This window comes from Struthio camelus, chromosome 2, assembly GCF_040807025.1.
Source record: "Struthio camelus isolate bStrCam1 chromosome 2, bStrCam1.hap1, whole genome shotgun sequence".
In the NCBI taxonomy this organism is placed as follows: Eukaryota; Metazoa; Chordata; class Aves; order Struthioniformes; family Struthionidae; genus Struthio; species Struthio camelus.
The window spans coordinates 146779843-146806502 of record NC_090943.1 but is presented as its reverse complement, the minus strand read 5'-3'; the positions used below and the strand labels follow the sequence as shown (position 1 = coordinate 146806502).

Sequence of the window (26660 nt, the reverse complement as noted above, 5' to 3'; positions counted from 1 at the left end):
TATACATCTTTATTTCAAGGAGTTTTATCTAAAGCATACCTGTAACAATCGTGTTATGCTCATAATTGTTTAACAAAAGTCTTTCAGTGAAAAAAAAAAAAAGCAATTTTTGTGGGTCTGCGCTTGATAGTGCTGGAGTGAAAGGAAGAAAAGAATGGTTTTATGCAAAAACTGTGAACAGCCAGAAATCTGGGTGGGAATCTGTTTCTTCTTTCAGATGTGGTTCGAAAAATCAAATACTTTTCAAAACTTTTCAACAGCACCCACGTCTTCTCTTCAAAAATATTTTTTGTTCACTTTTATTTTGCTGTGGGCCATACTTTATGTCATAGAACCATATCTTTTCATTATTACTATGAGAAGCATAGTTTTTCTATAACTATAGCTTGAGCAATAATGTTAATGTTAATCTTTTATGTTTTCTTTTTCAAACCAATTAAGAGTCTTAATTCTTCTGCTTTTGGGTAGAAGCTTAGTATTCAGATTACTAAATGTTACTGAGAATTACACACCTGTTACAAACAATTTTCTTTTTAAGGGTTGATTATTTTATAAAGGTTCTAATAAAACACCTAGCTTATTTTCCCTTTTATTTTATTTTTTGGAACACAAAATTGACGCTTATTTGGTGGGCAAACATATAGTTAGCTGACTTGAGTTTTTTTGTTTTTCTTTAAATAAAGGAAAAAGATCAGTAAAAATGTATGCATGCATCATTTTTTGATGGGAATATGAACAGCTTGATAAAATGTGCATATATACCACAGGGAATTTTAAAAAGTAAAGGTTACACTGCAGCTTTCTTAATTTCAAAATGTTTAAAACTGCAAAGGTAACATTCTGTAGAAAAATAACTTTTAGAAAAAAAATTCTCCATATTTCAAGAAGTATTTCATTTATAGTACAGAAGCTATTAAGTGGGGTGCGCTAACATCATTGCTGGCTCTTTTCTTCTCATGCTAAGGGGGAGGAAAAAAAGGTAAAATTAAATGTTTTCAACTTGTTCCTGTAATTTATTTCCTAATTCATAGTTGAATTTCAGTTCAGGATGGTTTTATTTCTCAAAATATTTCTTTTTATGAGGCTTCTCTCTAATTAATTCGGATATAGAGTTTTGCATTTTTTGCATTTAATAATCCTTAGCTTTATTAATTTTTGGAAGTTAAGAACTGTCCTGCCTAACATTTGTCTCTTCTTCTATCTCCAGCAGAGAGGCAAAAAAATCTATCTAGACTTTTCCCCCAGTAAAATATCCATATATATATATAGCATTACATGGAAACACTACTCCTAATTAACATTGGTACGTTTGAGGCTATTGCAGCAGTTATTAATTTAAAATCCTCAGTGGAAACTAATTGTAAAATAACAGCTGGAACAGCCCATTTAATTTCTGAAATGTAGCTTGTTAGTTATATAATACCGAAAGCTCTTCAAAGCTACACTTATATTTGGAATTGAACTTTAAAAACGTTCAGCTTTAACTATCAATCTTATTTTCACTTGAAATCTTTTAATTGAGAGTTATACTGGGAATGTGAAATAATATATGACTAATTTGCCTAAATATATTTTTAAATACATTTATTTTCCTTATACTGTGGTTGGCCATAATAAAATAAATTTCAGAAGAAGAAAAGCATTTCTACAACTTTATTTTTTTCAGGTTAATCACTATGTGTTCAGTACACATATCCACTTCATATTTGCTCTTTCTCTTAGTAGTGTTGAGATTTTTTCTCTGACTTTTATGGTACTTTTGAATTTCTTTGTGCAATTCCTCATGGAAAAAAAATTGAAATAGTCTTTACAGAAATGTTGCTTTCTAAGAGCACTGGCATTACTATGTCATTTAAGCAGCCATTGTTAATCAGGGCAGCTCTTTTGCATACCTTATTAAATACACTAGGAAAAAACTGTCAAGTGATTGTCAGTAAAGAATGATTTCACAGAAATAACCCATTCATCCAAACAGAGCAAAGGTGAAACCTGGAAATTTGTTTAAAAACATTTTTTTTGTGTCTTCTAAGAGCTGTCAAACAATGCTTATATTTAAAGAAAAAAAGTTAAGTAACGTCCCTCCCTCAAAAAAAACCCTTCAATGACTTTTAATTATTTTATTTTATTAAATTGTTTTAATAACTTGATATTAGTTTTATCTTTTATCTGGAAAGTTTTCTCTTGCTTTCAGCTGGGTAGGCTGCTTCTAATTTGGCTGAAATAGTTGCATAAACGTGTCCTTCACCCTAGCAGCATCCCAGCCCTTCATGAGGAGGCACTGGGGAGGAGAGGAGGGAGGAAACGAATTTCTAGAGGTTCTCAGAGAACCATTCATCTGTGCCAGCAAGTCCAGCTCCAGTGGCGGGCAGAGATTTCAAAGACCCTGCCCATGGATGGCTCAGGTTGCTTCAGGTCTGGTCGGGAGGATGGCATGCACTTGCTCACATGTCCGGGGTGCTCTGGGGACGAGGCACGGTAAGGGCAGCGCTCCTGACTAGGCCACCATGCGGAGGTGCCTGCTCCCTGGTAGTGCAGCATGCTGCCACGTGCTCCAGGAACCTCCTGTGCCAGGCATGGACAGGACTAGCCAGATGTGGCCTGCTTTACAGGCACTTCCTCTGGCAAATGTGATGCTAAAAACCTCACGCTCCACATACAAAGCCATGTTCACCTGTTTGCCTCACTCCAGCCTGTTTGCTAAGTGATGACAGAGCTGCAGTAGAGGGAAGATCTCAGCCTAAATGTTCAGTGCAACCACGTTTAGTCTTTCCTGTAAACCTTCTGAACTTGTGCTGTGGCTATGATTATTTGCGCATTCAGGTATAGCTCATTCCCCCTGGCACAACCTGGGCATAACTTAGAGCTGAACTGGGAATAGAATTTCAGGCTGCCTTAAAATTAACCTATCCGTTCAGGTCATGATAGTCTTAGGTCACCCAGCGTAGCTGTAACCTTGGGAGACAGGCATTAGAGAAGCTGCTCTTTGGAGGAGGACTTCTACGAAATCGCTGGTATCAGACTTTGCGTGATGTGTTGCAGCGTTGACTCCATTTCTGTGGTTGTTGAATCAAGGTGCCACCATTCATTTGACGGTTGATTTAAATAGCGGTTGTAAAGTAAAACTTCCACAAGAGTGTTGCTTTCTGTATTGTGCCAGTGCACGACGCTTTGTCCTATAAAAAGGTTTCTCAGCTGTGGGTGATCTTACCTACGGTATGTTGTGCACAGCCCTGGCTAATTAAAGATATTATCAGAGCCTGAACACAGTTTCCTTAGTCCAATGATTTTTATTTCTATCTCAAATACTATTTTTGACACAGTTATTTACTGTTTGCTGTGTAGTATATATGGAGCTTGACACAAAAAATTCATATAATTTCAGTTTTGAAATCTGTAATTTTTTATGGCAGTTGAGTGGGGGAAAGATTATGATTTGCTTTGTATATACTGGATTGATACCCTTTTAACATAGTTTTTTTTCCGTATCTTGACCAAAAAACTGTGGTTCTGCTATGATGAAGCCAACTACAGTGAAGCCAATCAAAATAAAATTAAACAGTTATTTGAATTATGGTTGGCTTTAATCTGTTTAAACTTTTCATTATACTAAATTATCACTTTGCATACTAAAACGCCCAGTATTTTCAACTGCTTCCTTGATATTTCCTGGTCTTTAAATGATAAATACGCGTGCAGGATTTTTTAGTGAGACCTTTAGATTCATTCCAGTTCCTGTCTTCCTCCCCCTAGCAAGAGTCGTTTCTTCTCCTTCTCTTCGTTTCACAACCTTTTTGATGTGTTAGGTGACCCCCCCCCCGCCGCCTGGCCCCCGGGTGTCTTGTTTCCCTGTTTCCCCGTAGCTAGCACCCCTCCTTCTCTGAAATCCGGCTGTGAAGCTGCCTGCCTCCCTTGGCTCTGCCAACGGCCCTCCTCCTGTTTGAAAATACCCTTCAGGCTGCTAGCTCTTCCCCGTCTTAACTCTGGATTCAGCGCAGCGGCGGGGGGAAACGCCGGCGAGTGCGTGCAGAGCTCGGCGAGCAGGGAAGCCTCCGGCCGCGCCGCGCTGCACCGCGAGGCGAGCGCCAGGCGACGGGCCCTTGGCCGGGGCGGCCTCGCTACGCCTCGCACCCGACCTCGCGGTCCCGTGCGACGCCCTGCCCTCCTTTTGCCACCAAACCACGCGTGGGGGCCTCGCGAGAAGGCGGGGGGAGGAAAGTCGAGGGGTAAAGAGGGCCGTCGCGCTGCCGTTGCCACGTGGACTTGGGCCCCTCGGGGGGCGGCGGCAGCCTCGCTGCCCGGCCGGGCAGAGGCGAGGGCGCGAGGCGGCACGCAGCACTGCCCCGGGCCCTCGCCGCTCTGATTTGCCTTGGAGCAGGATGTCATATTTAAAATTACTTTAGCCACGGTTGTCTTGGGGTGGCGTGTTTTAAGCCTGCGTGCTCCTGGCAGCTCCTGATCCTGGTGGTTGGGCGTGCGCGGCGAGCTGGCTGGGGGAGCGAAGGCAGCTCAAACCTTTCCGGGGGCACGGGGCAGTTGTTTGCCAGCCGGGTCACGTTCGCCCGAACCCGTTTATTGCTCAGTCCCACAAGCATTAGCCCTGGCGAAAGGGTGGGATTGCAGCAGCCTGGCCTCGGAGCAGCTTTTTCGAAGCACAGCGGCAGACTCGGTCGCTGCAATCTTCGAATTCTCATAAAATTCTCAGATCCGACATTAACATTATTAAACATCCGGTAACCTACTGGAAGTTTAAAAAGGCAAACAAGAAAGGCAGAGAGACAAAGAGAAAGGTCCTTAAATACCATTTAAAAATCCCAGGGTGCCTTTCACAGTTTAGATGCTCAGCCACTTGAATGCAATGAAAAATTTTGCAGATAAGCTGTAAAACTGGAAAATAAAAGGAAATTTGAAAACTAGAGTTTATTTTAATGTGAGTTGTGTTGCATGTTTTGTGTAATAAAGCAACATTATTGAAGTTTTTACATTTTTCTTCTTCTTTCAAGTTACCTCCTTTGATCTTTCTTCTTTTCTAAAGAACTAACTTTAGTAATTCGTCTGTTACTGTAAAATACTGTGAAGCGTTTTTTGTTTTATGTATTTTTTGTTTATTTTTTAATGTGGGAGAAAATAACTCATTGACCCTTAGGAATTAATGAGTTTTAAGGGTCTGAGTGGTCCACCTATACCAGTTACGTAATTTTAGTAAAATTCAGTTACTCTTCACAAACTCTTTACTGTTTCTCCCTCTGTTTCCATTGCTGATTCTTAAAATATGTGATTGAATGCCCATTTCGAGGCTACTTTTCTGTCTCGTATAGTGAAAACAAACCTCTAGAGGTCTTGGCTGTGGTAAATAATTTACTCTAAAATAATTCAGGAAAGTTTTGAAAAGGTTACTGTTACAATTTTCGTCTTAGCTGTTTGTGAGTAAATATGATTTCCATCAGATTTGGTTTCAACAAATGTTTTGTTTGTTGAAGAGTATTTTCCAGTAATATATAAAGCAGATTTTTTTGGTAGTATTTTTAATTATAACAGGATCTCAAGTTAAGTATACTGTGAGTTCTGTGCTTCTGTTACTGGGAAAACCATATCCCATTTGTAATGAGACATTTGTTAACTTCTGTATACGGATTGTGGTTCATTCCGTAAATATTTGTGGGTTCTCTGATGTCCCTCACAGGGCTTTATCTATGACAAATTCATACCACAGTTCTTAAACTGCTTTTTTGGATGGATTTTTTTCTTTTCCAAGACCGTTTGCCAGAGTCCTCCTTTCCTATTTAAATGTTTAAGCATTCCTACTTCAGTTTTTGGCTATTTAAGAAAAAAGATGATCAGAAATATATAGAGTAATTGCATATTATTTTATTTCAGGGAAGATACTTGAACATATTACTCTATGAGATGTTATTCCAAGCTGTCATAGCAAAATTAAATCCTTGTTACATTTAAGCTGAACAACTCAAAGTGTATCAGAGTGAGTGAGATTCCTGGCTCTTACTGATTTTCCTAGATAGCTGAGTGCTCAGCCACCTTAAGAAAGAAGTCCTGCTCTTAATATTTCTTCTAATATTTAAGCTCTTACTCTGTGCACTACTTGATCTCTTTGTATTGCTATTTAACCTGATTATGCTGCAGATGAATATAGATAAAAAAGTAATATGCAGTAGTTTTGTTGCATTTCAAAGGCTATTCATTTTTTTAATCTAAATTATAAATTCACCTCCTTTTTGTTGAAGACTGGTTCACAATTGTATGGGATTTAGTACTTGTAGCATACAAAGATAAATGTAGCATTCTTCAGACTTTCAAAAGCCTTTTTCGTGCAGTTTTGTGGTTGATTCTTTCTGTGAGCAGTGGCTAACACTGGTATGTTAAAGGCTAGCGCAAGTACAGGTTCAGACTGATAGAACAGAGATGGTGTCAGGCGCCCGCATTAACTTCGGTGGTAACGATGGTAATTCACAGATATTCCATTCTTTGGGCATGATAGTCTGGATTCTCTGGCAACAGAAAGTAAACCGGTGTGGAGGTGGTATGGCTAGAATGGAAGAATCCTGTCCTTGCAGCGTAGGAACAGAACAGATTTTAACTCCTCCTGATGAAAAAAAGAAGTTTAACTATTGAATAGTTGTTTGATTTTTGTACGTGATAATTTTTCAGGGAACAGGCAAAAACTGCAGATTAGGAAATCCAGTTGTAAAGAAAATTTGAAGCTTTTCTGTCTCCTAATTTAAGGCAGTGTGTGTGTATGTATAAATATATTCAACAAAAATTCAAAGGGCCACAGTCCTCTGCTGTGTTCACTCTCTCTTTCTATACACTTTATTCTTCAGACAATATGCAGTAATTAATGTTTCATGTTCTTGGCATAATAAAAAAATGTCTGATGTATTATGTAACTGCAAATGTTGTAGAAGTTGATTTCTAAAAATAATTTTTAAAAGCTACATGTTACACTGTGTGTGCATTGCAGCTCATTAACAATTTAATCAAATATATTTACTAAACTGGACTCAAAATAAATATAGATGATGGAATTTGCTTTTTCCCGAACGGACAGGTTAGTGAGCCGTGTATCAATTTGGACCTATGTGTGTGTCACTGTTTGTATGTATTTTTTGCTCCTTGCATTGTTTTAGCTCCAGACAGAAAGTAAAACACTGAATTTTCTTCATAACCACCTCCGTTTATGTTTTGGGTGCCTCACTGAGTCTATTGGACAGCCTGACAATGGTATCTGTAGTCTTCATGGTCAATGTCATGAAAACAGATGTATAATTGTAGTAGATGAGGATTACTCTTGCCTGGCTCTGCACCGTAAGTGGGGCTTACGTAAAACCTCTGTTCAAAAACAACTGATTTAGTGTGAAGGCTTTATATTTAATGTTAACATTTACAAAAGCAGTGGCTTATTCTGTGGCTTCCTATGGCAGGATGTAGGTTTCTAAGAATGTGTTGTCTTCTGCTGCCAAAAGCTACCTCAACCCCAGTTTATAATGAATGAGAATCCTACTGAATTCGGGTTCTGCTTGCTTTTGTCATGCCTTTAGCCTTTTGTCTAGGGATCTTTTGAATTTTAATATATTTTGTACTTTCATGCTAAAAATGAGTTTTCAGGTTAGTTTCCTGATAGATTTCATTTGTTCTGTTTTTCATCTTTTGAATCGTGCTCTACGTGTGTTAAAAAGACCCCATGTAACTACTCCTTTTAAGGTAGCGTTTCTGTGTTCACGTAAAAGCTTATTTTCAAGAACTTCAACATAGTGTTATTATGGATTAAGATTTAGCACTAGTATGCTTTTAAAACAAAAGCTATGACTTTGCTTTTCATCACAGAAGCAACAAAAATTACAGTAACTTTAATCTCAAATAACTTTCTAAATTTAAGTTGCAGTAGTAAGTATATGTAAGAACATGGAGGAATTAGTGGTTTTACGGTTGACACTAAGAATGGGACTCAAAATATGTGGTTTATATTCACAGCTTTGTTACAGATTTTAAAGCAAGAATCTGTATATCAGAATTTCATTTTTAAACAGAGCTTTGAAGTACATCTCTCTTGAAGTACTGCTGCATCCTTCCACATCTTCTTAATGTTTCAGTGAATCAAAGAGTCTTTAAAAAATGAGTCCTCTTCAGTTGTCTCAACAGCTTTAGTCTCTTGTTCCTTGCAGAAAACCTTGCTGGATTTCTGTATGGAAGTTTTCACCCCTTGCCAAAAGCTGTTAACTCCTGAAAAGATTGTCTAGTGGTGGTAAGTCAGAGGAGAATATGCTGGACTTTTAGATATGATTCAGTTAGTCATGCTATAAGAAAGAGCAGAAACAACCTTGTAAAGAGGAGATGGTCACTAGTAGTGCCGTACCTGAAAGGTTTAACTTAAGTTACTAAAGAACCAGTCACTGATGTACTTTCAAAAGGTACATCATAATCTCCAAAATATGCCATAATGGAGCACTTCTTTTCTCTGCTTCAGTCCTCCCTCAAAGCCACAACACACTGGAAAATGGAGGCTGGGGAGGAGGTTTGATCAAGAGAGGATTGATTAGAATGATCAAGAGAAGAAAAAAAAATCTTAGGACGAGTGGAAGTTTTTGGAAGTATATTTTCTCTGGTTCTGAAACAGTTAACAAGAAAACAATAAAAATCCGATAAGGAATAATGCAGGAGAAGGGAGTTGGAGGGCATTCAGTTTTTCTAAACAAAGAAAGGAGAAAACTTATGAAGTAAATTGTTTCTTGGCCTGTGTTTTGCTAACACCATCTTGATTGTTCAAGTTCTAATATTCTATGAAAAGAAGAGAGGAGAAACACTGATCTGAACACGTTCATGACTAAATGGGCTATCTTTTTATGTAGCCCTGTACCTTCCTGAGGCAGCTCAAATAATACTTACGATACTAAATCTAAATAATAGGCTCGTCTAATGAAAACTTGCTACATTTCAAAACGCAAAACTAAGAACGATTCAGAACCACATGAGCAGCCAGTTTCAATAGCCAATGACTAATTGGCTGCAGAGTCTTAACCTGTGTGTTGGGTTGGGTCTGGTTGAACCTGAATATTACTGTCTTCAAATAGCTCTTGTGTCCCAGATTATTTTAAATAAAGTGGATTCCTACATTTCTGCTAAACTCCAAAATCCCTAATGAGATCCAAAGGTATACTGTGGGTAAATTCAAGAGATTTAAGAGAATATTCAATAAAAAAGTAGCATGCTTCAGTCATGCTGTTATAGCCTTAAAACAAGTAAGTAAATGTTCAACTACTGTCGTAGAACTTGTAATGAATATGAAAAGTGCCATTCTTTGTTTTTGCAGGGAATGTTTCATGTGGAATGATCAGATTTGTATAGATGATTCTAAGAGTTTCTTCTTCAGCCTAACTATTTAGCAGAAGCCAGGAACTATACTGCCTCTCTAGTCAGATCATAATCTTTTAATTTATTTCTATAGGCATAAGATAAATCTTTATTTCTCTAGGGAAATAAAAAAATGTACATTATTCAATATATCTCTTATTTCCATACGATTGTGAATAATTTCTGCCTCTTACAGACTAAGAATCCCTGAGAATGTGTTGAGAAAATTTTTCGTATGTTTTTCTTTCCTGTTTTCCCCCCTTCCTAGTACACATTTAAAAGTAAACTTCCTTCGATATATCTTCTTAGGCATAGATTCATATTGAATTTGGAACTGCTCTTAACAACAATTTAATCAGTTTTTCAGGGAGACAAAATACTGGTTTTAACATGAAAGAGAATGTATTTCATATTTATTATCATTGGTGTTCTACCAGGACAGTTTCCTAGTGATAGTTGAATGGAAAAAGGACTGCAAGGACTGTAGGAAAGAATTATTAAAGGAGATAAGTGTTAAGAAAGACAAAAATATTTTCTCTCTCAGCGTAGAATAGCTTTCAAACATTAGGTTGGGCTATTCCTGATTTCAGACTTTGTTAATGATGTATTTCACAACGTCATATTCAATATTTTTAAAATTGTTCCAGCTTCCCATTATGAGTACAAAAGTAAAAAGAATACCAAACTATAAATGGCATCCTTAGAGTTTAATTTAATCAGTGCCAAAGATAAATGTGAGTTATGACTTGGAAAGCTAGGCAGTTGTATATTGGTGCTTTAAACTGGTTTCTTATTGTACAGTGCTTTAAACATCATCTATTACAATATGCACATGCTGAAAATATGTATAGATATATATTGTTTAATATAAAAAAAATCAATGTTTGCTTTTTTTTCCTCCAACATTCTATAATACTTTTTATAGAATTAACTGATGTCCAAGTATGGGTTCAATACACTGACACAACAGTGAAAAGAAATTATTTCCCATGTCAGCTTATCAAACACACTGTGGACAGTGTATCTTTTACATTGTACCATTATATCAGATTGTACTATACCTTTTAAAGAAACTCCGTGCATAAAATGTGAAGATTGTGTTCAGTGAAACTTAACCTCGGTGATTCCAGGTGAATTTATAGAGCACCTGAAAAGACCGAGGTATTGTACCACTGAACTAGTGAAACAACCAACTAATACAGAGTAAAATACAGGATGAAAGCGCTGGCAAAATCACAGGATTGTTTATCTTATCTTTGTGGTAAGTGCACATGAAATATTTGAGAAAATTAAAATCAGAGATCCTCTTGCTGCCAAACAGCATTAAGTTTTGAGAAATAAAACCAGTTCTGCCATGAAACAAAAGAATAAAAGTGTTTGGGTTACATTGTAATTTGGCTTTTTTACTAAAATTCCCTCCCCCCAACTTCCACTCCACCTACTTAAACTCAAGCTCTGTCCTCACTGACTCTATTTAGAGAAACTCTATTCCAGTTGTTTTTTCTAGAAACATTTGGCATCCAAAAATATCATACAGACCTTCCTTTGGAATTGTGCATACTTATCATTTATACAATCTGTCAAATGTATATTTATACTATGCTCCCTGAATTTTGGTGAATGCTTCAAAAATATGACGAGATTCCTCAAACTGTCTAAACTTTAAACAGTATAAAAATGAAAAACTGATCTTTAAAAGTTCAGACTTGCTTAGGCTGTTATTTTTGCTGAGGAATTTAAACAAGAAAGTTACAAAAGTCATTAAAACAGATGACATCTAAATGCACAGCTGCAAAGTTCAGGCTTGTTTCATTTTACGCTTTTTTTGACAAGCTGAAATTACTTTCTAGTTTACCATGCTGTACCTTATCATCACTGGATCGTTCATTCTGTGTCCCAGATACAACTCTAGAAGACAAACTGCCGTGCAAAAGTTCTTCAGCTTATTTGCAGGAAATTATTGTACCTCATCCTTTGGAACAAGGGGCTACTTTTAAATGTCTGGTCACCTCACAGGATACGTACAGCGTTTCCTGTCCGTAGGACTAGAGGAAGGAAGCACAAGGCCAAAATGTTTGATGTGTAATCTACTGTAATTTTTTTCATGTGTATAGTAGCTTTTATATGATCATTGCAGTGCTATCAGTTCTGACCTTGGTGTGGTCCGGTTGACTAAAATCTGACCTTCCTAAGTGGATAACAAATGGAATTATTGTGGCACCCACTTGGTACTACTACTGTAATTAATGAGCAGGGAAGTTGCTATTTGTTTCTCTGAATATGTACCATATTAGGTTCCCAGATAGAAATAATTAAGTAGTTACATAAATGGTAAGTATCTTGACAAAAAATTGCCAATAATTAATATTTTTATTATTTATTTATTTGCATTCTGATAGCACTCTATATCAGAAGATCTCAACGTGTTTTATATGGAATTAATTAATTATATTCACAGCATCATTGTGGCATTTTGCCCATAATATCTATGAGTACACTGAAGGATGAAGAGGTTAATTTTATTGTGTAGGGTCACATGATCGAGTTCAGAGAGAGCTGGAATGAAATCTTCCTCTCCTATTTTCCATTTCTATATTCTAGCCTTGCAGGGAGGGGAAGCTCCTGCCCTGCGGGGGCCCGTAAGAGGTTGCCCAGGCAGTCTGCCTGGTCCCTGGCCTCCTTGTGCACCAGAGACCTGGCAGAATTCGCTTTTCTAAATGTCCATCAATCCAGTTAGATTTGTCACCTCTGCTTTAACCAAAACAGCATGTCCTGCTCCTTTTAGGAGGATATCAGGCATATATGCCACTGAAAGAGACACAAAGCATTGGATTCATTTCTCAGATTTCTTCTTCTATGCATTCAGCACAGGACCTTTTTTCTCTTGCATTATGATACCTCCGTGCAAATCAATCCCTTTAAGAATGATATTAAATGAAAATAAGTATATATAATGATTCAGTAGTTGTGGTTGAATGGAACTGGTGAAGAAAAGGACACAAATTAGTCAATCAGAAGTAATCGTCTGGAATTTTACAAGCTTTTATCTCTGAGCAGTTTGTTTAGTAACTGAGAATTTTGTCTAGGTGTTTTGCTATGTTTACGAAAAGCTTACAAAGTAAACATAAGAGAAGACTTGCCTACTCCAGCTTGGCGAGAGAAAGCTGTGCTGAAAAGTATTAGTAACCAAAAATAGCACATTTTGGTAAGATTTTTGGAAAATGTTAGATAATTTTATTATTTCTATTATTATTTTCTGTAGAAGACAGAGTTGTTGCTGCACAGCTAGGAAAATCTGGCAGCTGAGAGAGAAGTGAATTTGCTTCTATGAGCCCAGGCTATCCCATGCACATTTGTTTCAAATGTGACTGTTTTACCCCTCACTTGGAGATATTTAAGAGAAGCAGTTGTAGGTAGACTAGTGTAATAGCTTTGCTGAAGAGGTTGAATACCTTCCCTAACAATGTTGTTCACTCTTTTGAGGGAAACAATATATTCCTAGTAGCAGACTTTGCACTGTACTTGTGTCTGCTCAAAGTATCTTGAAATAGCAGTAAATCAGACTTCTTTTCAAAGCTGAATTTTATAAACATGTGCACTCCCCACTCCTTATGTACGCCAGGCTCTGACACTACGGAGATTAGAACACACACAGTCACGCTCAACTAAACCTTAATCCTGCCCCATTGGATGATCCCTTCTGGATGCTCTTGAGCCTGGATGATCTGTTTGGTAGAGCCGAGTGTGCTTTATCTTTTTTACCATGCACTCTGACATTCATGTTTTGAATTATGTTTTTGTATATTCTAGTCCATCATCAAATCATGAGTTCTTCTGATGATTTGAAGTTACCAAGCTCCATAATTTCTGCAATATGGTTATGCTTGAGTTATCTAAAGATATTTACAACCACTTGGTGGCTTATCCTCCTCTTTAGTGTTTTATACTTAAACCAGTTGGTATCTTGGCCATGATATCGATCTGTAGGTATGAAGAATGTGGAAGGAACCAAAAAGCACAAGAGGTACAAATCAGGTATTTAAGGATCATTAGATTAAAACAGAGGAAGATTACTTGGTTATACTTGGACTTTTGCTTCACTTTATCAGTTGTTTGAAACTGTATGGCACAATTGTATATGAAATATCTGTTTATGTTTCAGTGGCGTTTTTTTCAGTCACTGCTTGTCATTTATTTTCAACATACTAATTACACAAGTAATCTACCTCTGAGCTAATTTATGTCTATTCAGAGAAGATATAAACGCTGCAAATCATTATGCAGTTATAAATATGACTGCTAATGACTACATAAAGTATTCAGCTGGAATTCCATTAATAACTTCTTCCTCAGCTTTAGTAATGCGGTGTATTTGTACACTAAGTAAGTGTTTAAAAGTGGTCAATCATCTTTTTTGTTTTGGTCACAAAGCTAGCACTGATGTTTTCTTTTCTGTAAAACCACAGCTGAACCCAGGTGCCTTAACCGTTTTGACTTACAGGACGCCCACCACTTCTGTAGTTGATGCTGATATATCTGGCTGTACATAGCACAGCACTTGAGAACTAATAAGGGAGATTGTAGTTTTCATTGTTAAATAGATTCATGTAAAGATTAAATGTAAATTAAATGTTAAAGTGAAAAGTGAGGTGAGTTTAGACCTGTGAAAAAAGTATTATTGCTTGCTAATCAGTAAAGCATTTAACAGAGAAGCTTTACCACACACGCTGTATCTTTGTATTTAATCATTACAGATAAGATTTATACAGATAAGAATTGCACATGAGTTAGTAGGAGCTAACTAGTCATTTGCTAAAAAGGTGCGCTGGATAAAAAATGGACGGTATCCAGTGCAGAGTATGCTGCCAGCAAGCATGGGGATGGGGCAATAGGTGAGGTCTTCCAAGGCTGAGCTGGAGATGGGAGAGGAACAGCTGCCAGCAAAGCCATGAGGCAAAGTTCCTGGGAGACAGGCAGAAATGGGGGAGAAGTGCTGTTTGCTCCTGGCAGCAGGTAACATCCTGCCCTATGGACCACACTGACCTGCTTCCAGCATCCCAGCAATATTAAACCACAGATATGTCTTCCTATGGACACAGAGGGTGGGAATGAAAAGCAAAACTAGGGTTGCCCTTTGGAGAAGATATGGAGCCCATGCTGTATGGCAGAGTGTGTACCTGGGGTCATATACAAACTTTGAAATTTGTCAGGATCTTCCCACTTAAAGGGCTCTCCTCCCTTCTCACAATCATAGAATTTTCCTATCTGCTGCTTTTGTTTAATTCCAGCTTTAGGGCCCTTATCCCGTCTCTCTTCTCCCTCCTGTTCACTGCTGTGCCCTTCTTTATTTTCTCCTTTACTTCTCATTCTTTGGCTCTTTCTCACAAGTATGTTTTAATGTCTCCAGACTGAAACATATCAAAGTCTTCCACCCTGAACTGTTGTGCTGCAGAGTTTCTTTTATTTGTGGTCTAAAATCATGAATGCTATTACATAGCGTGTGTGTTGAGATGTTGGGGAAGTTCTGTTTCTCCTCTTGGGGCTCAACTATTAGTTTCCTAGCCTGTGACAAGGGCATCTACTATCTATAGGAAAAAAAAAAAAAAAAAAAGAAAAGTTACCTTTCTTCAGAAGGCGGATTCCTGCCTGAGGTTTTCCTAATAGAAGCTCAGCATACTGGAAGGCCAGTACGGTCGTTGTGGATTCTCTGTGTTTACCACATTTTTCTGTCTGCCCTTCTTAACATCTGTAGCATCTCCCTCCAAGTGAAGCTCTGGTCCTATTGCTTCGCTGTCTGTTTCTAATTCTCCATCTGGTATAACATGTTGTCACCTCGTCAGGGAGAATAAGGTAGAGAATTGTCTGGAATTGAATTGGGAAAAGGTGGTTAAGGAGCATGGAGTCAGTGATAAATATTCCTATGGTTGCAGTACTAGTTCAGCCACTGCTCATTCATAGGTCCAGGGCTTTCATTTGGACTTGGACCATATATGCTTAAGCAGAAGAGGAACTAAGTGGTCCTTTTGCATAGCATCTGCATCGAGGTCCAATAAGGTGCCACTAGTTTTACCTCTGTGGAAGGCATATTTTGATCCAAGCTTACTCTATGTCCTGTGGGATTAGAATAGGAAGAATCTGTAACCATCAGAACAAAGCCTTTAACGACTGAGATTTGGATAGGTAGATTTGTTTGTAATCTCTATATCTGGAAGGGGGGATCAACACACAGAGAGATCTACTAAGTGCTGACAAATATTAACTGTGTATGGGTTGTAAGTATTTCTTGATCCTTACATAATATATCTTCTTTAGATGCCATTTTCCTGGCTTGTTTAGGTTTTTGGAGGTGTCAGATGAGCTATAAGTGAATGGATTTAATGTCTTTACAGTGGGTCTCAGAACTCACAGAATCACAGAATCACAGAACTATGCCTATTCAGCAGCATGTAGTAACTGGTTCAACATGAACTGTTTCTTCTGTAAACATACAAAAAGCCTGACCCAGACTAAATCAATTTAAAAAGAAAAACATTAAAGCTATGTTTCCTGTTACATGCTTATGGTCTTCTTTGGTTGCTTATGATCTTACTGGATTATTGACCAACTGTGGCAGTCTACGCCACCTGCTGAAAGGTTCAAATGGGATAGTGAAGTTGTTTTCAGAAGGACGAAGCAATTAAATTCATCACTCCAGGACACTTCAGCTGGTGAAACAGGTTTCATGCTAGGGGTAGAAAAGTCATGCATCTTGGCTTATTCTTTTCCTGATTTTATTTGCTAGAAGGGTTGGCTTTGCAGAATGCAAGAGGTTGCAGAATTCATACATAGCATATATATTTAAGATTAGGCCAGTTCTGTTGCCTTTGAAATTTATTCTTATCCTTCCAGGAAGTACACTTAATAAGATCGGGGGAGTACTCATGAAAGTGATTGGTACAGAAGAACACAAGTGAATGCTTATGTAAATGCCTGTATGTATATAACTTATTTGGAAGAGGGCTATATTTTAATCCTTATATAAAACTGTCGAGATTTGCTTTCTGCAAGCAATAGTCAGTTTAATCAAAATGTCACCAGACATTAATAATTAATTCTACTATTTTAATATATATATAAAATATGTATTTTTTAAAATGATAATCTCTAGAAACATAATTTGTTTGCTTAGATTTCAGAGATTTGCATCTAAATGAGCAGAGGAAAAGTTTTGCATAATATACAGGAGACCATTTATAGTAGGAACAGAATGAAAGTGCAATTTTTGTATCAGCGTGAAAGTGTTAGGCTGTCATATCCCGAAGGAGTGCAAGCATTATCCAGTCTTTGAGATTTTACAAAATGAAATGGATCAAATAGAAAAAAAGAGGTATGAACAAATCTTACATCAGCAGTGGAATTCACTGGCTGACCTACTATCTCTTCTCTTAATGTAGTTTACTAGTGTCTAAATAGTACCGCTGTGTATTTGTTGCACCTAAATGTGTGTGCCAAAGAGTGGTATCATTTTTATTTAACTAAGTAAATTTAGTCATTATGTGAGGGGAAGAAAACCATTGCCAAAACGAGGACTTTCAGGATGACATATACAGACATATTCTGCACATCAGTGCATCAGGATATGGTTATGCAGAACAAGCCTAAGGAATGTAGTGCTAAGAGCAGCTTACTACAAGTTCTCAAGCTGCTCATGACAGAGTGAATGAAAAATACTCTTTTTTATGAAATAGAAAAGATTTCATTGGACAGGTGAAATAATTATCATTTTCTATATTTTATATACTTAAGCAGATTTCATAAAATATGTTATTTGGTCTGTTAGTCTGAATAATATTTCGCAAAGTAGATACTCCATTATCTGCTCGCATTAGACAAAGCAAGTAAGCAGATTACCAAGTGACATTGGGTCATGTAATAAGTTACGTTAAAAAATATACTGCGTATGTATTGATGAAATAATGCCTAGAAAGAATAATAAAAGACACAGTTGCTGTGGTTAGACCTCTTTATGGAGATAATTGGCAAACAATCCTGAGTTTTAGGAAACCGCATTTAATTTTGAAACACCGCTACTAACATAACAGATTTTCACTGCATTTCTGCTAAACCTTTGAGAAGGTTATAGGGCTGCTGAACACTGCCATCACGCTGGCTCAACAGCAATGAACTTGGTCAAAACTGTTTACTTTCCTGCTGTTCGCATGACTGGGTGGGTTGATATGATTGTTTAATTGTTTAATTAATGGCCTTAATTGTTAGCATGCTCCATCAGGGACAGTGGCAATGGCATCAGGGGTTTCCATCTCTGAGCCAGGCTTCAGGCGTGTATGGGGTGATGCGTTTGAATTGGGGCAGCATTAGGATTGCACTTGGAAACAGTTTGCATTCCATTAGCAGTACATGCTTCACAGATCGGGATGTGCTGCCTTAATCCCTATTTATTTTTAGGTTATTAGCATCAATGATTAAATATTTTACACAATTCTTAAGTTCTCTGTGGAGACAGCACTTGCATATCGAATAATGACTGTGATATAAGACACTAACCTCGAATGGAACAGTAGGTTGTGTGGCAGATGCCTAATAAGAAGCTAAAGCTTAACTCAGTGATGTATAAAATCCTAAGAAACACACTACACTTTGCATGATCACAGATTCAAAGCGAAAATTTTAGACAATATACCCTTGCCTCCTTTTCTGATTTGTTTAAAAAACAGGAATAAGTTCCATTGCACATTTTCATTTTCAGATGAGCACTACACATAAAACTATGTTGTTCCCAATGTAGAAAGGACAAGATCATGTCTTGGAAGATTTCCTAGTACTCATCAGCAGAAGGCAAATGGTATTATAAGACTCCTCTGATGCTGGTCACATTCTGGATGATCTTAGCAGCCTCCAGTCATCCAACAGCTCTTGAATGTTTTTTTGAACTTGGGTGTGACTGTTTGCCAAGCACAGCTGAATATAGAAATATACTGCAAAATGCAATGCAGTAGAATTTGGCAGAATCCACATGTGATGCAACACACTCCAAATGCTTTTTTTGTCTCTAGTCAAAATAATTTTAATAGGAAAGCACTGTACTAAAATTCCATGTTTAAAAGATTTACTTTTTTTCCATCATCTTGCAGTGTTCTTTTTAATTTCAGTTATTTCAGTTAAATTTGAACAGTTGAAAACTATCTCACGTTAAGCTTGTTCATAATACTGATATGTAGCTGTTCTTTTGAGGACTTGAATCTGGCATCCTTTATCTATTCAGTAGATGCATGAGTTGGATCTGCTTGTCTTCCCCCACCTCCATCAGGCTGCTCACATGGACCTGATCAAATGTGCATGGAAGTCAATGGATAGATGTCGTACCAACTTGGGTGGATCAGGCTAAATTTTGAACTATATCTATTCTCGTAGCTCATTGAAATACATAGGAACCTAGAATAGTACTTGCATATGATCAGGAATGGCAAAATTGATACCTCAATTTTCTCTGTAACAAAATTTGCTTGATAAGCAAAAGGGCTGTCAGATTTGACTTTCACTGCTGATTGCACTGTGCGATGTCATAGCTGAGTGCACTGTGAAATACAGTTTGTTTTGAATTGCCCTTTTTTTTTTTGTCATAACAGGAGAGCACTGAATTTAGGAATACTTCGAGACCCTGGATCAGAGGTTGAAGACAGGCAATATCAAATAGACCTTCAATCTATAAACATCGGTACTGCTCATTGGAATCAGTTGAAACCAGAGAAGGAAAATGGAAAAGGAGGGGTGTTGACAGAGAGTGAAAGAAATTCTCAAAATCCAGCACTTGAATGGAACATGGCCAGTAGGTAGGTACTTTTTTTCAGCCTGTTCTCTTCTAGAATTGCATACCGCAAACCCTGCAGGTATCATTTGCAGTATATCTGAGTCAAATAATTCTGTATTGTTTTTACATTGTGAGCACATTTCTGGAAAGTAGAGTTTTGGTTCATACATTTGAAATGCTTATTGCTATTATTGTTACACTGTAGTTACTGTGTAGTTATTGTGTGTCTCTGTTGCCATTATAAGCTCTTTTCTGAGTGGCTTGCTGTGTGTCCATAAAAATAACTCTAAGGCTGAGACTTGGCATTCAGCTTCTCAATCTACAAGCAATGAGAGGTTTTGGTTTTGTTTTGTTTTGTTTTGTTTTGTTTTGAACTTCCTTTGTTTGTATTTTTACGAAGTTTGAATAACACCAGCTTAGACATTTCTAAGTGAGAGGAGGATAAAGCAGAACATTTTTGATTGGTTCTGAACTGTTTTTTACGCTTCTGTAACTAAAAACAGATGAATTTTTAAAAATGATACATTTCAAATGAGTCTTCCTTCTTGTATATTATAAGATACACACACCAAAAAACCCCTCCGGTTAAACAGGGTTTAACGAAAAAGTATACATACATTTGCTTTGTATTTTAAATTTTAAAATTTTAAATTATGAAACAGTAGTAATAAACATTTTTATTAATTTGGGAAATTTTTATTCCTGTTTTAGATGCTTTTTTCTACTCTAAAAATTCATATAGGTCCTTTAAAACTACAACTTAGTTTTTATCAATTGTACAGCAGTCAAAGAGTTCTTTTTTCAAACTGTTGAGGAATAAGATTTGATACCCACAAACAAGCGTACAAAGTTCATTTTGAGGATTTAGAATCAGGTCTGCTAGGGGAAGCCTATTTGCTCCTCCCTTTTTTTTTTTTTTTTTTCCAATTTAAAAGTCCTTCATATTTAACTTAGGCAGAAACTATCCAATCTATAAGGAATTGCATACACAATTTGATGGATCCCAAGATAAAGATTCCTAGCTGAATAATGGGAGGGGTTCCTAGCCGTTATATACAAAAACAGGAGGAACAAGAAGAAAGATGAAAATTGAATTATTGCTGATTGAATTTTCAAAAAAGGGAGACCAGAGGGATCTGAGAGATTTTCCTGAAAGTGCAAGCTGTAGCAAAAGAAGTTACATGAGGATGACATAAGTGATGAATTGAGGAATGACCAGGGGAGCAAATAAACTCACTCTGGAGGAGTGCATGCAGGAGAAGTATGTGATCAGGAATAAATTCCGTGTTATCATTGAAAAAATAAAGGGCAGGAAACGCAAAAGATCTAACCAAAGTAATGATAAGGCAGGAAGGAGTAGCTGGAGTACAGTAAAAGTTTAGTTAAATTCAGTGGTAGTATATGTTCTTCGTTTATAAGATCATCTGATTCTTTCCTATCATCGAGCTTTATTTATTTATTTTCTAGTTATTTATTTACTAATGCAGTTCCATGAAGGATTTTTCTTACTCCTGAAAAAAATGTGTGTGACCTTCTAGTTGGGTCTAGATGTTGGGCAGGTTGCCCTTGAAGTTCTTTCTTGCGTAACAATGTAGGGCCACTGGCACTTCTTGAAAGATAAAATAACATTAATCTCCAAAGGAGTTTTGGCCAATTTGCAAGTTAAGCTAACATTACAAAACCAGCCACTGAGGAATTGGCTTTTGTTTCCCTTCCCTTTGACGACTGGAATCAGTGTTGTCAGCAGGCTTTGGGCTGAGCTTTATGGTTATAGATTTTGATAAGAAATTTGGTGGGATTCCTGAAAAGCTATTAAGATAAGAATAAGGGAAGCAGCTGTTACAAGAGATCTGAGTTTTGTTTTTTCTTTTTTTTTTATAAATGCTTAGACATTCTTATTTTTTTCCCCGCAGAGTTCCCATATAAATTTTTGTTAGAATATATTTGACAAATAAGTGCATTTGTTTTGAAATTGCTTTTGAGTGAATATTCTACTAGCTCTTTAATTTAGATCAGGGTAACTAAATATATTAGTGCTATGCCATAATATATTTTAATTCCAGATGGAATTTGTTTAAGGACAAAGCTGGCGTAAGTGTTTTCTTGTCAGTTTGGCTTAAAATTTTATACATTTAATACAGTTCGTTTTCAGGATGTTCGCATTTTTGCTTTTTAGTTGGCAGTCAGTTTTGCTGCATCTGGGTTATTTTACGACCTGTGGAGGTGGTGTGCTGAGAACTGCAAGAACCTGTACTGCTGCCTGCCATCCGCTGCAGTGCTTCCAGCGTGCTCCAAGAGGGTGGCTGCATAGTGTTTTACATGGTGCTTAGTGTTTTCAGGGTGAAATTTATCTTAAGATTTACTGAAACTACCATAGAAGCTTTATTCTTTGACCTACTTGTGATACTGTTTTCTTTTTTAATTCTTTTAAGTTTCACTGCTATGTTTAACCTGGAACATAATGAATGATTTTTATTGAGTTATTTTAGGGTTGGTTTCATTGTTTGGTTTGAATAAACCTCTATTTGTTTTTACTTACCATTTAGACCCAGTGTTATGGTTTATTAGGTTAACTGGGTTATAAGATTCTTTTTTCAGATCCATTTCTGTCTCTTTTACTGAGTTCTTTCTTTTAATGCTTAGTTGATGTGTGACGCAGTTTATAATCCGATCTATATCTGCATATTTCACACAGAATTACTTTACAGAGGACTTCGGCAAAGATGCCAGCCTTTCATTTTCCATTCCCATTTCTAAAATTATTACTGCAAATATTTTTTATGTAATAAATAATTGTAAAAATTCTAAAGTAGATTATATTGTAATTTAGTCTTTTGGGCTGAAATCTGTTCTTGTTTTAAAAATTTGAATCAAACCCAAATCATTCTAAATATAAAAAGTATGGATATAATACAAACAAACATTTGCGAGCTTTTGACGTAATTTATAATTCAAACGCTGTAATGTTTACACAGAAAGTAAGATCCTTTGAAATGTCCCACCACTTTTTCTTGAGTTTAATGGTATTTAATGTCTCATGATAACTTTTTTTTTTTTTTTGACTGTTACATCTTAACTTGGGGAAAAAAATCATTCTTTGAGACTAACCATGTTGAACATTTCAAGCTGTTTAGTGCAGAATTCTTCACTAGTGGCTATTCTGGAGTGCTAGTGTAATACCTCCTGTGCCGCTGGAGGTCACTCGAAAAAGGATGAGGGAGCTGGAGCGCTACGGTAGGGTAGGTGCCCTCTCTCACAAATAACTGTCCAAATACTGTACTGTACTGAGGATCAGCGATCATAACTCTTCCTATTATGAAATGTTTATTCTTCACTGTAGAAGTTATAAAAAGCTCCCTAATGGTGTAATATATAAATATAAAACTGGAAACAGTCAGACAGTTCTAACAAGGTTATGTACAAATGAAACCTGTCTACATTTATACCCTTTACCAAACAGCATGTGGGGAACTGGGAGTACTTAACTAAAAGAAGTTTTCTTGATTGAAAACTGCTTTTTCAGCCTGCAGATCACCTCCTCCCTCTCCCGCCTCTCAATGGAAAAAACAACAGCCCTGAAGGACATAAAGAAATATATCCTCTCTTGAGGCCTCGCCCCCATCCCTGTGCAATCCTTCTGCAGCTCCCAGCAGCAACTGCTGCTTCCTGCAGCCTGAGTAAACTGTTTAAAAAAAAAAAAAATTGAGGTTGAAAGCATTACTCCTCTGTGTGGTAATGAATCGCGTGTGGCAATATACTGCATTACAGTTTTGTCCTTGGCATACCACCATCTGGAACAGCTCTCCGCGACTCTCATTGAGTATGTCAGGGAGCCAATGATCTGTTGTACGAAACTGAACAAAATACCACTCTTGCTTTGCAAGGATCCTCCAAAAGGTTTCCTGCAGACTTTTCGTTGAACAGTTTTAATTTTCATGCTTTTTTGAACAGTTGAAGTACAGCTTGCCAAATTCTAATAAAGAACACTAGGAAAAAAAAAAAAAAGAGCCGTGATCAGTGTGAATACCTGTGTAGGGCAATAGGGGCTTTCCCTGTGAATGTTTTAGAATAAAATAAAATAAATTTGCATTCAGTCCTGTATTTCAGTTGTTGTGTTTATGGTACCCAAAGTCATGCCTGTGTTCATACTGTACAAATTCTTACTCCAATAAACTGGAAGTAAGTTGTTTTCTTTATTAATCCACAGCAAAGAAGTGTTGCATAGCATTGTTAATAAGATGAAAATTAATTTTACGGAGGCATAATTGTTGAGCAGTAGTCATTTTGCATGGCCAGATGGTGTACTTTTGTTCATTGTTTCAATTTTGGTCATTAGATAGTTCTCAAAATGGCATTATGCTACTTCACTTTTCCACGATATATGTTTGCAAAACCTCCGTAAGGTGAAAGGATGTGAACTGTTCTGCCTATTGTAAGATGGGGAACTGAGGCAAAATGAAGCTAGTTTCTCCAGATGTCATTAGCAGTTACATGTCCCAGTACATTTGTGGATCAGGGCTTAATTGGTTTACACAGCTATATAGGAAGCCTACTAGAGAGAAGTCGTTCAGAAGTCCTAAGTTACCAGGTTAACTAACATAACATCTGTGGTTTTGCATGCTTCACGCTACTAGAAAACAGTATATGATTATGTGGGGTGGTCTATGCTAATACTTGATTTTTGATGATCAAGTCATAGCATCCCAAGCGAGGATTCATCTCTCTGGAGATATTAAAGTTATGTGGCATACATGAGCTCTTGGGTGTCATCCATGTATTGAATGTATATGAGTTTCTTTCTGACCTATATTTTATTTAAGTATAGAAAGACTTAAACTCCAGATTCAGTAAACAAAAATTTTATAATTAAGATTAAGGCAAACATTTTGAAAGTTTCACACCTAGGTTATGTTCAGCTCTTACTGGCCAAGTTTTTTTGTTTGTTTATTTGGACTGTTTTTTCCACATAAGAAGGCCAACTTATAGTCCTTTATGTGTATTTGAATGGCTTGTCCAATCTCACATTATCACACCTCCTTCATTAGTGCAACATTATCTCTTTGGAAATCTTTTCTCCTCATATAAATTGAAAATGCTTCTTAGTGGATGCAATCAAATGCTGATGGTTTGATTTGATGTGATCAAACACTGTTGCTTTGATTACAAAATCCTGTTCACTGTTTTTTTTTCCTCTCTCTTCTCCCCACGTTTTCTGTCATATTAATCATCAGATATGCCTTCACTTTTAAGTTCCTTCAGGCTTCTGTGTCTGTCCTTTTCCCTGTACGTGGCTTTTTTCATTTTCTTTGATACATCTACATTCACTGTTCATCAAACTTCCTCATGCCAGTTCGCAGGCTGCTGCTGCATTTAATTTTTGAAAAAAAGCACTTTCTTGCTCACTCCCAGGTTATCCTACATGTTTTAAAGGCATTTCCTGTGAATATTCACAAAGTTATTGCAATGTCTTCTTCCAAAGCCTTCCAAAAAATTCATTTCTATTTTGCTTTAATACGAAAACTCCTAGGACAGCTTTCACTGTACTGCTATCATTTCCTACAGTGCTGTTAGTTGTTCCTTTTACTTCCCTGTCTGCCAGTCTGTTTTTTCCTATAGTTAAAGTATATTTTTGGAGGCCAGAGAACATTTTGGTCCTATGCTTTTACAATACCCAGCGCTGTAGCTCAGTGATCTGTAACCAGGGTTCATGCTATCATTCAGATATAGCCCAAATTCAGCACTGAGTAAAAGGCACCTACAAGCCTCATCATAACTGTTTTGCTGCCTTGTTGCTTTGCGTTAGCATATGGTTTTTCAGATGTGCTTTACTTTTAAGTATAGATGATCAACTGCTTTAACATCTCTAAAAGTACTAGCTTTTCCTTTTTTTCAAGACAAATATATAACAGATGCATAAATGAACCGTGGAATGAATGTGCTGCAGACATAGAGCCATCATTACGCTCTTCACAATCAAGTTTTTTCATAAGCTCATGTGGCGTACACCTGTGTTAAGTTAACGGTGCACTTAGGTGCAGTGTGGAAGATTTAATAATTCAAAGTGGAATTTGTTTCTTTGTTCCTTTTGTGTGCTTTCTCATATCCTCTCCCCTCATTATTTACTGTGCTCTGTTTGCCTTCTGTTTGTACTTACAATTATTTGCTAATACTTGATTTGGCTGAACTTCTCATTCTCCAACTAGAAATGCAGAAACGAGTACGTACAGTAGGACAGGGATACCACATAAGGATGACTTAAAAAAAAAAAAGAAGGAAAGAAAAGCAATTTATCTGAACTACCAAAAAGTCCTTTGAAAGGCAATGTGCTGGGTACCTTCTAAAATAATATTTAAAAATTAAGAAATGGAAATATTTAGGAGCTGAAAAATAATTTGAACAATGATTAAAAAGAGCCAGTTGTCAGTTTTGTGTGCATCAAATAACTTGTTTTTATAGTTCTGTTTCATATATTAAAATCACGCTTCCTAGAAGCGTTTAGTCCCTTCAAGTGGAAGTTATCTAACATACGAACGTGTGCTCTTTCATAGAATTGTTCTACTAGTTAGCTCTTTCATTTTCCTCAAAAACAAAGGCATTTTTTCCTCATCCTACTGTAAAGGGGAAATAGGAATCTGGAAGAAAGCCATCTGGTTTTTATTTAAAACTAAGGTGATGGCAGGGAGAGAAGCATTTGCAGAACTGGCAAAATCTAAGACCAGTTTCTCAGTTGAAGTACGCTAACCAATAGCTGATCTGCTTTCTATTTTGGTATCTAATTAGACTAAACTTGCTTCAAAAACCACTATTGCAGACCAGCAGAGCCACAGCTGGCCAAAATATTAGAGCTTTCTCTGTCAGATGGTTACTTTCTCACAGTCGCTGATTGATTTGCCCTTAAGTACCATACACAAGCTATTTGGCAGTGATTGTGAAGGTCATTTGAAGCAAAAGTTTATTACACCTGTGCTCAGTAAAATATTAGCTCTGTGCTCTGTAGCATATGCCAGTTAACTTCTGTATAAAGCTAAAGTTCTCCTAAATAAACTTGAATGCCTTCAGGCCTACTCACATCTGTTCCCTTATTGTTTGCCATGCTTTCTACATCTTTTGAAGACACTTAAGCTAATTATTAGTAAGATTTGAGGCATCAGTACCAGAGCAGTCTATGCAGTAAACTCTCATCTGTGGATCCTGGTCTTACTAGAAGCGTATCTAAGCCAGAGTTAAAGTCAGGAGACATTATGTTATTCATGTAATTTTTTTCTGCCTAACTCTTGACCTATAGCCTATCAGCATGTGAGATTGTATACTTTTCAACTGAATCTATTACACAATTATTACCTATACCTGACAGCGTTACCTATACCTGTTCTTAATCAAGAGACTAAATCGCCTACTCTGCATGCAATTAGGCAATTTCTGCATAGATAGGCATCTGACCGTGTCATTTAATGACATTAACATGGATAACCATAGCTGATGGCAAGGA

General features: G+C 37.0%; 1 protein-coding gene across 4 annotated transcripts in view; it reads left to right on the top strand.

The window, feature by feature from the left end:
* VPS13B (vacuolar protein sorting 13 homolog B) overlaps positions 1-26660 on the top strand; it is a 484859-nt gene that overhangs the window by 297666 nt on the left and 160533 nt on the right. For all 4 annotated transcript variants that reach the window (XM_068932943.1, XM_068932945.1, XM_068932942.1 and 1 more), the window contains exon 31: positions 18990-19193. In XM_068932943.1, coding sequence (XP_068789044.1) covers positions 18990-19193 — 204 coding nt within the window. The remainder of the gene's footprint in view (positions 1-18989; positions 19194-26660) is intronic.